This window comes from Dicentrarchus labrax, unplaced genomic scaffold (assembly GCF_905237075.1).
Source record: "Dicentrarchus labrax unplaced genomic scaffold, dlabrax2021, whole genome shotgun sequence".
Lineage (NCBI taxonomy): Eukaryota > Metazoa > Chordata > Actinopteri > Moronidae > Dicentrarchus > Dicentrarchus labrax.
The window spans coordinates 1,643,216-1,660,489 of NW_026136710.1; the positions used below are offsets into that span (position 1 = coordinate 1,643,216).

The 17,274-nt window shown below is 38.9% G+C and overlaps 1 protein-coding gene across 1 annotated transcript; it reads right to left on the reverse strand.

Annotated features, from left to right (window-relative positions):
- Positions 1 to 5,203: 5,203 nt before the first annotated feature.
- Positions 5,204 to 14,696, reverse strand: arrdc3b (arrestin domain containing 3b). Its single transcript, XM_051412859.1, has 8 exons — positions 14,133 to 14,696; positions 9,950 to 10,031; positions 9,077 to 9,224; positions 8,258 to 8,360; positions 7,875 to 8,131; positions 7,004 to 7,157; positions 6,769 to 6,923; positions 5,204 to 6,288 (listed from the first exon to the last, which is right to left on the reverse strand). Exons 1-8 carry the CDS (start codon positions 14,410 to 14,412, stop codon positions 6,211 to 6,213), a joined length of 1,257 nt encoding a protein of 418 aa, XP_051268819.1. The 5' UTR covers positions 14,413 to 14,696; the 3' UTR covers positions 5,204 to 6,210.
- Positions 14,697 to 17,274: the final 2,578 nt, after the last annotated feature.

The following is a 17,274-nucleotide window of genomic DNA, read 5'->3' on the forward strand; positions in this document are numbered from 1 at the left end:
TCTTTGCTCCTTCGGCTTTGTGTTTTTATTAAAGGCTGCAAAACACATTTTGAAGATGGTTAAAAGATAAAAATGAGAGAACATATTAAGTTAGCTTATGTTAGCAAAACACAGGCTAACTAGTTAGGAAATCTACATTAATTGTTAGCTGGTTGGTTATTATAGTAAACACAACTTATAATATCATATATATCACATATAAGGTTCATTTCAGTGTTTCAGTGGCTGATATTTATGCTAGTTTTAATAATTCTAGCCAAGAAAATAGTTTTCTCCCTTTGGCAGATTGTCTATGCTCAATAAAAGACAATTTGAGTATATTTAAGAATATTTAGTTTGTTTTTAGACCGGTTGTTTCTGCAGTTTAGACCCTCTAACAGTTCGTTCTTTAGTTTCTAAATAACGACAAAGAAGAGAAAGATAAAAGTGATTCAATGCAAGCAGGTCGATAAAGTCCTGGGTCTCTTTTTATGAAGTTGAATGGTGTTAAAAGCAGATCATTTGTATATCTACATATATATATTATAATATTCAATTCAATTCAATTTTATTTGTATAGCCCAATTCATAACAGAAGTTATCTCAGGACACTTTTCAAATAGAGCAGGTCTAGACTGAACTCTTTATAACATTATTTACAGAGACCCAACAGTACCACCATGAGTATATATTATATATCTCTTTTTGTGTCTTATTCCCTTCATTTTCCTGAGTTTGTCCTTTTTTCCTTTCAGTCATATTGTTACACACCCTGCCGTCTGTTGCAGCTGCAGACCACCAGGGGGCGCCACAGACTGGTGCTCAGAGCAGAAACACTTCCTGTTGCATTACAGCTGCTAGAGTTGCTGATAAATACATTATAATAATATAAATATTAAATAAGAGTCTGCAAATATGTACATTATATTACTTTATTATATAGAAGACATTTAAAATATATATGTTCCAGTATATAACAGTGATAAATACTAATGAGGAGTAATGATGCTGAGAACTGAGGGCTGTAATTAACTGTATTATGCTAGTGTCCTCTCATTCACACACAGTGCAGAACATCACAGGACTGAAAGTAATGATCAAGTTCATTATTGATTATTCAGACAGTTAATTTTCATGATAAAGTGATTAATTGACACAAAGAAATTCCTGAATTGTGAAAAAATAAATGCACATGAGGACAAAAAGTCCAACATTTACCTTTACTTTAGTCAAACAAAAGGAGAAACGATGGGATACGAAAGGATATTTGCTATTATTGCCTGAAAAAAGACTTTAAACTGTTCATTAATTAACATTTGTTTCTATAAAAGAAGAATTAGTTGATGCAGTTGTTGAATCTATGACATTATTATGATATTTGTGATAATTTAACGTATAATAAAATTTGATTTGTTGTCATTGAAAGTGATTCTTTATGTCCAAACTATTCAATATCCACTTGTAAACTTTAGTGACAATTTAATGATTGATTAACGATGGACGTATCAATCAGGCTCTGTGTGCTGCCACCTGCTGGTGAATCAGCTGCAACAAGTGAAAACATTTGGATTTAATTTGACATATCTGATGAATTAATTCACTGATGTAAAGTTAAACTCAACCATCAGCTGAAAGTCCAAAACCAAAGAACCACAAAGCAAGGACGGTTCTTTATTTCAGCTTTAATTTGAAGGCTCGTAGAGAAACATTCCTTCAGGGTCAGTTTACTTTGCAGCAAATTGATTTTTATATTGAAATAAGAAATGTTACTATGACTATGATTTATAAATAAAACGGGTCATTTTTTTGTGTTTTTTATTTCCAAAAACAAAAAGAAGTCCCATTTCCCAGTTTTGGTTTTCTAATTTAAAAACAAAAGCCTTTCAGACCTCCGTTCACATTTGTTTTATTCTGACCATTAGAACATGAACAGGATTTTGCTGCTGGTTCAGAGGAACAAGAGGGTTTAAAGTACAAACGTCTCATAAATTCTGTCTCACAGCTTCGACATGGACGCAGACAGCTCGTGTTTATTTTTGGCCGTCTGGGTAACGTCCATAGATTGTTGGCTGGCCCTCGGCTCATGAACAGGATGCCAAAATACAGGGCGAATGGTTTCAGCAGTTTCTGAAGCCCTGACTGCTGAAGGCAGCGAATCCCAGTGAGACTGAGCTCCATAATAAAGACCAGTGTTTGTGCCTGTTTACATTTTATTCACACGTGTTTTGATTTGATGGAAATGAAGCTTTTTGTTATGTTGCTGTTTGGAAACAGCTGATCCACACACAGCCACCAAACCTGAGCTGTGTTTAGAAGTCGTCAAGGACACCCTGTGAACTGGCCCTTTGCCCAGATGCCTGTGAAGTACCTTGTGTGTGTGTGTGTGTGTGTGTGTGTGTGTGTGTGTGTGTGTGTGTGTGTGTGTGATATGCATATGTAACTTGAACAAACACTTTTAGCCGTCCCAAGGGTAACGCATGACTTCAGTAAATATGAGCTATGTACATATCCAGAGGTGGAAGAAGCATCGTTAAACAGTGTGTAAACTCAGGAGCTGTGTTTCTATATGGAGTTGATTCAATCAATAATCTATAATCAATCCAACAATGTTCAAACTCAGAGAAATCTGAGCTTTATTCAGGTAACGCTGCGTTTCACCGGTCGCCTGTCGATGGTGTCATATCTCCTTTGTGCCTGCGTCAGCGTTGTGGTTGTCTGCCAGAAGCTGTCATACATTGACTGTTTATCCAGTCTGAAGCCACATTGTTACCATCCACTGTTTAGATCTTGGTGCTTTATATATTAATAGTAATAAAAAGTAATAAAAAGTCCATATTCGATGGCTCTGATTGGTTGTTTTCATTCGGGCCCGGTGGATTCTTGTAATTCTACTTAGGAGGACCAGGAGGAACCAGAGGAGGCTGATTTATTCACAGATTATCTTTCTCGTGTTCAACTGTCAGGATATCATAAAAGTTTCAGTGAATATGACAAAAAGATATTTATAAGTTACCTGCTGCAGCTTTAAGGTAAAATCATACAGTGTAGAAATAAAAATAAATTCCTGCATCAAAATAAAAGTGTTCATTATGCAGAATGGCTTAAATATATTATTATATTATAATTATTGACGCATTAATGTGTTGGTGCAGCTGGTTGAGGTGGAGCTTTTGTATTAAACCTTATATTGAACTGTTTCCCTTAATGTAAACTCTGACCTGAGATAAAGAGGCTGATTACAGCACTGCACCATTAGTGTCTGGTTTATTAAGAAAAACAAATCCAGCACGAAATTCAAGGCGAACCAGTTTTTTATCCTCATGCAGAAAGTCTGAGTCAGCGTCTTTCTGATGAGTGTTTTCTATAAGACAACAGAACAATGTGACTTTAGAAGAGCAAATGGAAACAGAAAGATTGTCAGCATCAACAATGTGTCCTCTGTGTATTTATAAAGAAAAATGTATATACTAAATATATAGCCACATATATACTAAATGTAACTGTAATCTGATTACACCTTTTTTTTTAATCCTTATAATGTAACTCACATTACATGTAATCAGTTACTCCCAAACCCTGCACATATGTATGTATACATGCAGTATTCCTAGGGGGTTGAGAAACACTGCTTTAATCTATTAGTTTGATACTTATTATTTTGTTTTTAGATTATATTTTGTAATAGTAATCTGAACCTACAGAGTAACTAAAGTTATCAGATTAATGTAGTGGAGTAAAAAGTGCAATATTTGCCTCTTTAATGTGGTCGAGTAGAAGCAGAAAGTAACAGAAAATGTGAAATACTCAAGTCGAAGTGCCTCAAAACTGAGTAGAAGGCACTTTATGTTGCTTTGTCCCTGAGGGTCAGACTCTCGTACCAGGTCTGTCTGTCTGTCTGTCTGTCTGTCTGTCTGTCTGTCTGTGCACATTCACTCTTCTGTCTGTAGCCTGTGTTCATCCAGTTCAAACCAGTTTCTGTTTATCAGCCGCAGCCTGTATAGAAGAAGCCAAAACATTATTCATGTGACCTCCCATCACTGGTGCGTGTGTGCGGGAGGTTTTTGTTCTCGGTATGTGAAAGCATTGTGTAATTATGGGTCAAGGTAAAACTCAGAGCTAACAGAGACTTTACAAACGTGATATAATTTCATGTAAGAGGAAGCCGTTTGTCAACAGCGGTTTGTGTGAATGTGCGGAGGATTTTTCAAACTGTGCAAGAGAGCGTGGAGAGATGATACTCTGTCTGCTTGCTTATACATGCAGAGACGGTTGTGCAGCCATATACAGTTTCAAGTACAAAAGAAGTAACAAGTAACTAATACGGCTTCGTTTTGTGGTCAAATGAGTCTTAAAACACAAGAAAGTCTTTCTGAATGAGGCCTCATCACATCTCACAATAGACCTTTTTCACAGCAGCCGTTTTGACATGAAACAGTAGGTTAAAGTTACCAATGATACTAATTAAGGCTCCATTGACTCTGTTTGACCCAAACTCACATTATTGTTCCAATTACAGCTATCTGTATTCGTCTTAAAGGTGCAGTGTGTCATTTCTGCCACTAGGGGGTCAAACATTAACAGGAGATGAAGTTCAATGAGGTGGTGAAGCAGCGTGGGATCATGGGAGTTGTTGTCTTCACCACCATTGGCGTCATTGCAGTCAGCTTCTCCCGGTTAGGATTCCTTCAGTGTTCATGGTTCAGGAGGTTTCTACCGGGAGCCCAATGATCCACAGAGGTCTCCTCCTCTCCAACACAAACAGACCCGCTGATTAAAACCACTAAACACACTGAATAAAGCAGTTCCACCTTAAACACACTGAATAAAGCAGTTCCACCTTAACAATCACTGCTTCTCCCACGCTGTTGGACAGACAAAGGACGTCCCGGAGGGGCTGCGAGCCGAGCTGCTGCTAACGTTAGCTCAGCTTGTTTCTCTGATAACTTAAGATCCAGACGTCCGATGACTAAAATCCTTCATCCGGTTCAAATCTAGAGTTAAAAAGCACCAAGATCTAAACAGTGGATGGTAACAATGTGGCTTCACACTGGACAAACAGTACTCAACTCAACTGCATACAGAACATAGATTTAGAGTTTATACACATTTCAGTGCAGAAATGTTACATATTATAGCTTTAATACATGTTTGGAGGGGGTCTTTAACTACGAAAATATGAAAAACTTTAATTATACAGAAGAAAAAAACAGTGCAAGCGTTTAAGTATTTTATAAAATAAACTTTTTATTTTATCAAAAGTTGATCATGACAGCAGTAAGATCATGACAATAATATATAATGCACAGAAATGGAATAAACAGCAACAGCGTATATGAAAAACTAGTGCAAAAAAATCACAAATACAAAAATATATTGCACTTTGAAGTTTTAGGTGGAAGAAGTTTGAACAACATTCTCAATTTGATATATTCATACATCTGTAAACATTTATCTGTTACACTTTTTTTGTCATTCTTATCGCGAGCACGAAAGCTTCTTTAGAAACATCCAGAGGAAAACATCTACAGCGAGAGAAGCTTCAGTTCGGAGCAGAAAACCAACAGGCGACTTGTGGTACTTTATCTTGGTTGGTCGGAGTTGTGCTTTTTTTATTCTCTAGAACCTGTTTATACCTGGTCATTTAAAACCAAACACACACTCTCTCTCACACAAACACACACACATTCACACACAATTTGAGCTTTAGTTTAAGTGCTCGAGGTGGTCGTTTTTATCAGAAACATCTTTTTTAGTATGCGTCTCCTCTGTGTTGCTTTGTTTTGCAGGAGGAAACCACCTGAAGTCCGGAGCTCAAACTTTAACCGAAGATAGCTTTTGTCCTGTTTTAAATGTGCCATTTAGGTTAAAGAGGACAGAATCTACTGTAGCATATAGGCCTGCGGCAATCTGCAGAATATAAAACCCACCAATAGAAAAACAGTAATAACGGTATGTGCAAAATTCACTGTGAGGCAGAAGGAGGCGTCCTCTGACCGCTCGGGAGCCATCTTTGTTTTCTGCCTCATCAGAGTCATACAGTGGCGTCGGAGAGGATCCGGCATGCCTTGAAATCCCTGGTCCATGTGTCAATGGTCACCGAATACTCTGTCAGCTGACGCTCCCGGGGTCGGGGAGGGTCTGGCCGTGTTTATGGTGATATATAATCTGGTGAGAAGCTGGCTGTGTAGGGCCTGGAGCTGAGGGTGACGGCGTCGTGTTTGTGCAGAAGCCTCAGCGGGACGGACACGTGTCGGGTCTCCTGACGTCCGCGGCACCGCACACCTCCACGGGGTCGGGGTAAGGGTCGACCTGAAGGGGGGGAGGGAAGGGAGGGCAGAGACAGAGCTGCATGTTTACAGACTGCTGATGGAGGGGTAAATAAAAACCCTCAAAGAGTGAAGACACTTGTGTTGTGATAGAAATACAGACAGCTCATTTTATTGAACCTTTCCACTGATCAAATGTTCCCGATAAAGTCTAACCTTTGTGTTTTTATCACGTGTGTCAGCATCTGTCCCAGCAACGTTTTTTTTTAGGTATTTTCAGGATTTCTAAATAGTATTATCCTGAATAAGAAAGTATTTAACTCGGGGGCCGTTCACTAATGTTAAGCAAGTTAGGTATCGTGCTAGCTAACTAATTGTCTAATAGAACAACGGCCAATCGTCAGGGACAAGGAAACACTGACTGTATAAAAAAAGGATCCTATAAAGTCTGTATGATTGTTAATAATTGTAAAAAATACAGAGATTGTTTAAGAAGTTCATTTGGATCTGAAAGTGTCCGTACCTCTGAGTAGAGCGGCGGCGGCAGATATCTGAACTCTGTGATGTAGGTCAGCAGAGATCCCTGGTCCTCTGCCTCCCCGTCCGACCGATCGCAGCCCCGCAGACAGTCCCGTCTCTGAGACTCCGATATCGCCAGGTCGCTGTAATTCGGCGGCGCTGCAACAAACAGACGAGCGTAAGACGTCGTGTTCGTTAAATAAGCGATGAAAGGTGCGTTCAGTGTTGGCTGTGCGTACCCTCCGGCCTCTCCTGCAGGCCCAGCCAGCTCAGCGTGCTGCAGTTGCTGCTGATGCTGGAGGTCCGGGTGGCGCAGGTGTGCAGCGGTATGGTCCCGATCACCAACGGCAACGACAGAGACAGATTCAACCCGCCGGGAACGTCCACGTACACCTGCAGGAAGAGAAGGGACAGCAGGAGTCTTAGTGGGAGTCGGGACAGTGCAGCTCCATGAAACATCTCCAACACCTATTTATTAATAATAATAATAATAATAATATTACACTGTTTGCTGCCTCATGATATTTATTTATGTAGAAACTGACGCAGAGAAATAAACAAGTGTTTTTAGGAGATTTTCTCTTCACCCAGCAGATTATTAATTAATGTTTAGTTATTAGTTTCTTGTGTTACTAAAAGGTTATTTGTGTGTTATTAGCATGTTATTAGTAGTTTATTTATAGGTTATTAGCAGTCTTAGTATGTTATTGTTGGGTTATTAGTAGTTAGAGTTGGTTATTAGAATGTTATTATTAGTTTCTAGTGTTATTAATAGGTTATTAGCAGGTTATTATCCATCTTAGTGTGTTATTAGTAGGTTATTAGTAGTAACAGTGGGTTATTAATATCTTATTAATATGTTATAAGTCGTTGTACTGTGTTATTTATAGGTTATTAGCAGTCTTAGTATGTTATTGTTGGGTTATTTTAATGTTATTATTAGTTTCTAGTGTTATTAATAGGTTATTAGCTAGTTGTTAGTTGCTTGTATGTTACTTTATTATTATTATTTATCATTAGCCAGAAGATTAATTGATTTTATAATTAACTGACAGACATTCTGTGATTCTGTGATAGTTCTGGTTCTCAGTGGTTCTGGTTCAGACTCACCACGAGGGCGTACTCCACTCTGATGATGGGGCAGTCCAGGATGGAGGGGGACACCGGGGGGATCTTGAGCAGTTTGCCCTCCCAGCTCTGGCTCTTCCCCTGAGGCAGCGGGTCCCCCCTCAGGTTGGACACCAGCTGCTGGATCTGTTTGCCTTTGCCCTTTGCGAAGAAGGTCTGGGTCTGGTACAGAGCCGCCTTCGGCACCACGACGCGGGACGAACAGTTCTCCACCTCGGCGAAGATCTGGATCGACTCACCTTGGAGAGAAGGGGAGAAGAGATCAGTCTGTCAGACTGAGAGAGAGAGAGAGCTGGAATAAGTGACACAGTAAAGAAGAGGAGGAGGAGTGAAGAGGAGGAGGAGGAAGAGGAGGTCTGGCTCACCTGGAGTGTAGCCCTTCCGCTCTATCTTGGCACTGAGGGAGATCGGACCCGAAGCACAGAACCAGCAGCACAGAGTTTTCTCCTTGGTACCGGCCTGAGGAGCCTGAAGGAGACACAGTAAAGACACTCGTTGAATGAAAGAGGAAGACCACGCCCCCAATTATGCATAACTTTAACTTCTATTTTTTATTTGTTTTGTTTTTCTGTATTATTTTTTGTTTTTAAGTTAGTTTCCAGATAATTTTTAGTTTTTATTGCTTAAAAATGTTTCGTTTTAGTTAAATTTTTAGTTTTAGTCTTTTTTAAAAAAAATAAACAGTCTCAATAAACATCGCCATCACCTCTACAGCTAATTAAAGTGTTCATTATAACTGTACGAGGGTTTAATTTATATATAACTCACTGTTTACACTGTTTATTATTATATTAAAGCTTAAAGTTAAACATAATTAAGAAACTCAGTCTAATAGTGATGCCTCTCTATGATGTACACAAACAAACAACACCATCAGTGAGAAGTTTTTCTATATTCTTTATGCCACTGGTTCAGTTTCCCCTTGAAATCAATGAAACGAGGTGGTGGAAACACTACCAGTTCTGTCCACAGGGGGCGCCAGAGGCAACACTAAATGAAAGTTCCTTATAGGAGCTTTAACTGAAACAAGTATCTGATGTTTTTATTGAATGCAAGACTCCTTTGAGTCATACTTGTTGCTGTTTCCCTCTTGTTTCCAGTCTTTATGCTAAGCTAGGCTAAGTTAGGTGGTATCAACCGTCTCATCCTCCAGAAAGCTGATCAGAGAGTTTCCCAGCGCCTACCAGCAGCAGCGGCGTGTTGATGTCGATGTGCTCGAACACAATGAACTCTTTCTTCACTTTGACGGGGAGCAGCCACGGACGGTGCAGTTCGGCTTTCACCCAGTACCTCACGCTGCCGTGCTTCCCTTCAAAGGAAGTGGCGAGAGCCCTGATGGACGGGAGGAAGTGCGGCGGGAAAGAAAAAGAGCGTTAGGAAGTGTGGGTGGTCTGTGGTTGTTGTAATGAGTCTTCACTGTTCACTCAATGTTACAGTACAACATCAAAGAACTACAGTATATCAGTGAAATGTACTTTAAGTATTAAATGTTCCTGAGACTGATTAGTATATATGACATTAATACAGTGTAAAAACAATCTTATTACATATATTATAATATAATAACTGACTTGTAAAAATTACAGTAATGTTCTGTAATTAAAACACAGATTTTAGATTTAATTTTACATTAAATCCTAATTTTGGGGCTTTTTAATGTTTAATTAAAGATATTTACACTATAAACCAATGAAATGAGCTATAAATACAGGTGAACTATAATACAAATAATCAGGCTTACATTTACAACAGAGTGCTGTTTTTTAATTTTTCTTATTTTAATCTGAATTTTAAAAGTTATATAACTCTAATAAAAGTCATTATCTGTGAAATTACAGTAATTATTGCTGTTTTCACTGATAAAAACTGTATTTGGACAGTTTACCAATGCTTATACACTGATAAACCACATTTCAAACATTATTATTCAACATTTCTGTTGTGGAAACTTCCAAATCCATGTAAAACTAAATTTTTTATTGCAAAATATCGGAAGAAAAGTCAAAAACTCGAGGAAAGTACCGTAAAATGTACACAACACGAGTAAACGTACTCACATCTGAGGCAGGTTGAAACTGAAAGCAAACTCGTGTAAGCCGGTGTGCAGAACAGTCAGACCTTCCTCCGGACAGTCCTCGTCTGAAAGAGAAAGCCACGTTGTCAAATATCTTTATCACACAACTCACTCGTCTTCACCTCCAGAGGATTTATTTGCAACAAGTTACAGGAAACATTCATTTTATCTGCAGACGTTTGAGCCGCATCGATTAGTCAATTTTAATCATCGATTCAGTTGTTTTTTGACTTCTGGTCGGACAAAAACAACCAAATAAAGACGTCATCTTGCTCTTTATGAAGAATTTTTTTAGCTTCTTCTGGCTCCTCCTGGTGGCTCCTAACGGCGTCTGCAGGAGTCCGCCGGGCCAAAACCAAAACAACCAATCAGAGAAAGATTTGCTTTGGGTTGGTGGCTTAAAGCTCGAAAACCCAAAGCGTCTGAGAATGAGACTCAACAATCAACTATCTTTCTCTGACTGAAGCACAGAGGAACTCGAACTCGTGTACTAATATCAGGATTCAGTGAAAGTTTCAGCTGATACGACATAAAGTTATATTTTATTAAAGTCTTCACCAGAGCTCTTCTACACACACAGACAATAATCACATTAAAAGTCAAAGAACTGACACACACATACACACACACACACTGCTTTGAGGAGAACTCGCGGTATTGGCGAGCTATTAAAAGGCGTAGTAGTGAGGAGCCGCTGAAGGCAACACGCCCTGTGCGAGAGAAAGAACATGACCTCTATTCACTTCCTCATTTCTTCTGTTATTGTTTGTGTTTTAAACGTCTCCAATCAACCCGTCTGAACTTCAGCTTCCTGCCACCTCAGCAGCCTGCATCTCTGCTGCCTGCCTGTCTGTCTGCCTGCCTGTCTGTCTGTCTGTCTGTCTGTGTTGGTGTGAGAGCTGTCATAAACAGCTTGCATGCCTGTGTGTGTGTGTGTGTGTGTGTGTGTGTGTGTGTGTGTGTGTGTGTGTGTGTGTGTGTATGTGTGTGTGTGTGTGTGACCGGCAACACGGAGCGAGCAGGAGTAGACCGGTATGAACCAGACTGAGCAGCTTCCTTCAGCTGGAAACTCCAACGCACGCATTACAACTCGGCTCCTGATTGGCCGAGAACGTGACACGAATTACAGGCCGGGCCCCGATTGGTGCAGCCCCGACAAGCCCCTGCCCACATTAGTACAGCCATGTGGTGTGTTGCATGAGAGTAGGTGGGGGGAGGAGGAGGAAGGGGTGAGGAAGGGTGTTGCACACTAACTGAACTCCAGGTAGAGTCTCAATGAGAGAAATGATGAGAGGAAAAGTTTCACATTCAGGTTGTTTTATGACTCGAACATTAATAAATAAAATATAAAATCATGTTTTTGCTTCTTTCCCTTTTTAATGCAACAGAAATTAATTTAATGACACATTTTAGACTCAGTGATCGGCTAAAGTTCAGTTAAAAAACACTTGTACTTGGATAAAATGTCTGCAGGTTTTGAAATAAAACAATTTCCGATGCTTTTGGTTCAAATATTTTCATTTTTGGGCTTTTCAAAGCAAATATTTAATATATGAGATTGTTTGTGATTGAATCGGCTCATATTTCTCCCACTTCTTCACCCTTTAAAACACCAAAGTCACACAACAACACAAACTAACCAACCAGTGGAGGCTGTGGTAGACCAGTGCTCTGCAGCGTTAAATTACTGTTTTTGTGAATGGAGTCTGGTGGACAGAACGATGTATCTATAGCATATATATAATATATATATATAACGGCAGTCCAAGTTGAAACAGGTTCCCTTTAAGTACAGTCTCCACTCCTGGATGTTTCCCCCGACCACGAGATCCATTTAAGAGTCCTTCCTGAGCTTTCGATCGAAGCACATGGTCTTCCTCAGCAGGCGGAGTTTAGCTCCGTTAACTCGTCCTCGTCGGGTTGAAGAATGAACTTTTATTGGCGCTGGAATTTGATTCGTCATTAAAGTCTTTTTGATCTGAAGACGTCACGTTGGCCTTTAGGACACTGACACATTTTAACTGTTTTTTAAGGATTTAAACGACGAATTTGAGAAAATAAGACAGATTACCAATATGGCCGACGTTAAAATACAGAAGGTTTGTTCCTGAACGTTATAGAGCTAATCTGGTGGAAAATAAGACCTCCTGGTTCACTTTTCTCTTCCCAATAGTTCCTGTTTGGAGCCGCGACTGCAGCGTTTTTTAATTATTAATTTGACGTCTGCTCAAATTATTTATTATTTCCATTAGAAATATTGTAGTATTTTGACAGTTTTACATGTTTTTGACCTTATTATTATGAGTGGAGATTGTACTTAAAGGGAAGCTGTTTATCGTTCTGTCCACCAGACTCCATTCACAAAAACAGTAATTTAACGTCGCAGACCACTGGTCTACCACAGCCTCCACTGGTTGGTTAGTTTGTGTTGTTGTGTGACTTTGGTGTTTTAAAGGGTGAAGAAGTGGCAGAAATATGAGCCGATTTAATCACAAACTATCTCATATATTAAACATTTGCTTTGAAAAGCCTCAAAATGAAAATATTTGAACTCAGAAACATTATTGTGGCTCATTAGTGAAACAATGAATAGAAATTAAGACATTTTTCCAAATACATTTTCTTTCATTGAACCTAAACCATTTGTTAAATGAATGTAAATGAATGTGTTAAACTGGGGTGGCCCCAGAGTGATGTTATCTGACAACGGCGACATCCAGTAAAAACCTGCAACACTTTCCCACATAATCTCACTTCCTCTTGACCTCTGACCCTCACTGATACTGTCGTCAAACCAAACAGGAAGTACGCTCAGACTGCAGATAACAAAGTCCATGATGTCCTGAAACAAACTGGAAGTCTGCGTCTAATAATCACATATATATAATATATAAACACTTTATTTCACATCAGTTCAACTCAAACTGTTTAAATGTTAACTCCAACAAATGAAGCATGAAAAAACATTTGATCTGTGTAACTTCAATAATATTTCACCTTCACTAATCTTTCAATAATTGATTATAGATCAGAAGAAAGAAACGGCGCCTCGATCTTTATACACAAAAACATTTTTATTATAACTTTTAAACACGGAGCGACATAATAAAGTGTTAAATTTACTTTATATTAAACAGAAACAGCTGACGTACGATTAGAAAAACCTATTTAAAGTTAATTGATTATTAATAATGGGCAGCTAATTAATATTTTGGGGCTTTTATTTTATAAAGAAAGTCAACTCAAAGAAGTAAATTAAATCACTAATCCTTACTAATACTGCAGACATTTACTGTAACATAAACTTTAATGTTTGAGTTTAAATCAGGAGACTCCAACTGCTCTTTTATTAAGATTTACACAACTGAAGCTTTACGCTCATAAATAATATTAAATGTACACACAGGAGGAGGAAGAGGAGGAGGAGGAGGAGGAGGAAGAGGAGGACGAGAAAGAGGAGGCAGCAGTTGCAGGTGACAGTCTGACCCACATTATGTGGATGTAACAGAGTCTCTTCATTTACATCAAACTGTCTTCTTTCGCTTATTTGCATCAAGTTTTTACAAACATCACACAGGTGGGAGGCGTTTAACCAGCAGCTGACACACACACACACACACACACACAGTCAGCCGGGTCCTTCCCTCCCCTCTCCTCCCCTCCCTCCCTCCCCTCTCTGGCAGTTTCTGAACAGGTTTGAACCGCTTCTAACAAAGGGAGTTGGCTGTCTGCTGCTTCAGGATGTAATCAGCACAAAATGGAGATTTGCTCTCGGACTCACATTCTGAACTGAAACTGAATAAAAACCTGATCCAGATCTTTCTGTTCGGTGTCGACTCCATTTCTGCTTTTTGCTCCAAGTGTTTTCATACACGGGTTGCAACTTTTTCCTCTCCCCTCTCTCCCCCTCTCTCTCCCTCTCTCTCCCTCCTCCTGCAGCAGAACCGAGGATGCACACTGCAGCAGAACTCTTATTAAACCCTCCATCGGTGCTGGTTCGGGTCTAAACTGACGGGTTTTTGCGGGGTGCTGGACTGAAGGGGGGGCTGCGGGGAGTCTCGCATCCCCGATCAGCTGTTGCATCAGCACCACTGCCGCCGCTGTGGCTCTGATGGGGCTTTTTGTTTTGACACATGAGTCCTGTGTGAATAAAGTTTGGACCTTACCTCTGTCCTCTCCTATCAGGGTGTCGTAGTGGTGCAGGTACTCCACCTCCTCGGTGTAGTTCTGGGTGTAAGCCGTGTTGGCTCCGGCGTTCCTCGACTCCGTCCAGCGGACCTTGGCGACTCCTTTCGCCGTTATGTCCAAGCTCTTCACCCGCACATCCCCGGCGACCTCCACCACCACCCGGCCCGACACCAGGTCCCCGCCGGAGAACGCGGGCAGGTTGTTCTCGTTCAGGCTGTCGAAGTAGACCGCCAAGGCCCGGACTTTGCCCAGCACCATGATGGTGGCGGTGATCTGCGGGAGCCCCGGGAGGAAGAGAAATGATAAAGTCTGTGGAGTTGTGCGTTAGAGAGCCGTGGGGCACCAAATGCACGCGCGCTAGCTCCGGGTGCCCAGCGCACGGCCGGGTCTGCGGCCGGGTCCGTGGTGGCTCATCTGCGGGTGAGACTCAGCTGATGGGTCGCTGCTGCTCCCCCGCTTCTCCTCCCGGTGCGCTGAAGTCTCTCTCTCCGTGTCTCTGCTGCCTGCAGCCGCTGCGCTCTTAAAGCCTCTGTGCGCAAAAATAAACCTCACTGAGCATGTGCGCCACAGACCGGCCGGCCCGCTCACACACACACACACACACACACACACACACACACACACACACACACACACACACACACACACACACACACACACACACACACACACACACACACACACACACACACACACACACACACACACACGTCTTCACTTTCTTATAAAAAACAAAGATTATCAATAATAATAAAAGTTTTCTGAAACTCTAATTTAGTGTCAATGGAGGAAAGTTACTGAGTACATTTACTCGATTACTGTAAAAGTTTGAGGTACATGTACTTTAGTATTTCCATAGGCTATAAGTGAAAATACTTTAACTTAAGAATCTGAATACTTCCTCCATCACTAAAAGTAACTAGTAACTGTTTTAAAATAAATGTAGTTCAGTAGAAGTATAAATATTAATAAACAGTAATTTAAGTAAATGTACTCAGTTACTTTCCTCCACTGGAACCAAATTAGATTTTCAGGAAACTTTTGGGAAATTATTGATAATCTTTATTTTTCTTTTTCAGTTTTCAGACTTTTACTGTAAAATACTCTCAGCAATGTACTCGAGTATTTCCATATCATATTAAATACATTAATAAAGTGTATTACTATTTATACTTCTACTTATAGTTACTCTCAGTTAGGGAGGAGGTTTTTAGATTCCTTATAAAAAACAAAGATTATCAATAAAAGTTTCCTGAAATTAATCTAATTTAGTGTCAGTGGAGGAAAGTAACTGAGTACATTTACTCAGTTACTGTACCAGTTCATGTACTTGTACTTAAGTGTTTCCATATCATGCTTTAAAATATAAATAAATAAATAAAGAACATTTGTTATTATTTATACTTCAGTACAGTTTCAGTTTTTGCCTCATTTGCATATTTACACATAATATTTTAGAAAACTTGAAGTAGAAAAATGAACTTTAAGTAAACAACTAATTGATTAAATATAACTAATTAATTAAATCCTGAATGTCTGATGAACTCAGAGCTGAAGTGTAGAGCGAGGACACCATCTTGGATTCAGACAACTAATAACCAATAAACTTCAATTAGATCATTTTAATATAATAAAGTTGAAATATTTAAGTTTAAAACATTTGAGCGTATTAAAGTTATGGAGTTAAATGTCGCTGCCGCAAGGAATTGTGGGACGACATCACCTCCTTTCTTATATAAAGCACCTTTCTCCTGTGAGTAAAGTTCTTAAATTATAATCTGACATTTAATTTTCTTCACATAAATGAACCAAGTTCAGTTAAAAGAGTTCAGATATAAAACAAAACCATTAAAAGTTAAAGATCCAGAGTGAAACACTGAAGAGGATCTATTGGCAGAAATATAATATTCATATAGTTTTAATTATAATCACCTGGAAATAAGAATATTAAAACGTCTGCTGAAATAAATTAATATAAACAGAGAAGATTTAATAATTAGAAGCATATAAAATACAAATAATAAATAAAAACTACAAAAGAGAAGGTGTTGGACTGTAACTGATATATAATGTGTAATATAAATGTAATATTACATTATAATATTCAGTATAATATTCAGTATGAGCATTTATTGATAAATAATAAACATAAATAATATTATAAATAATAGTATAAATATATATTAAATGAGCATCAGAGAAATAAAATGTTTGAATCGTTTGAGTCTGCGACAGAAAACCACCTCCAGATGTTTTACAGATGTTTTCCAGATGTTTTCCGGGAGTCAGACGTCATCGCTGCAGCTGTGGAGAGGATCCGAGTGTACGGCGCCCCCTGCTGGACAAAACCCTGCAGCACACCCCTCAGACACAAGGTCAGTGATGAGACTGAACTGGATTATTTCAGACTTTAAATATGATTCATAAACTATTAATCTATTAATAATTATTAAAATACTTTAATGTTCATATGGTGACTCTGTTCATGCCAATAAAGTTAATATAAATCTAACAACCTCAGTCAGGAAGAGTTTTTATTCCAATTCAGGAGTGAAAAATAATTTAATTTTATACTTTTAAAACAGTTTTCAGCTCTATATTAAACACTGTTGGACTAGTTACTCAAAAAATGTAATTTATTACTCACTGCCAACAGTAATTAGTTACACCTAATAGTTATTTTACTTTTCTTCTCCCTAAAACTCGGACTGATGATGATTAAAGCTGCAGTCGGTTCATTAAAGTGTATTTGAGACTCAACGATCAATAATCTTTCTCTGCTCTGATTGGTTGTTTTCATCCGGTGGATTCTCGTTAATCCCATCAGGAGAAACCAGCTGATTATTCCACAGATTATCTGTCTCATGTTCTGTCAGGATAAAGTGAAAGTTTCAGTGAATATAACAATAAATATGTTTATAAAAGTTTAGTTTGTTAAACTCAAAGTAATAAAATATTTCTGTCAGTTTCCTAAACGATTACAAAAACTAGTAAGTCTATTAAACTCAGATACAGAATTTCTCCAAACGTATTTAAAACATGTGAACAGAATTTATCAGAATAAAGTCACTTAAATCTGTTTTCTTCCACTAAAGCAAATTATTATATTAACTGTAAAAT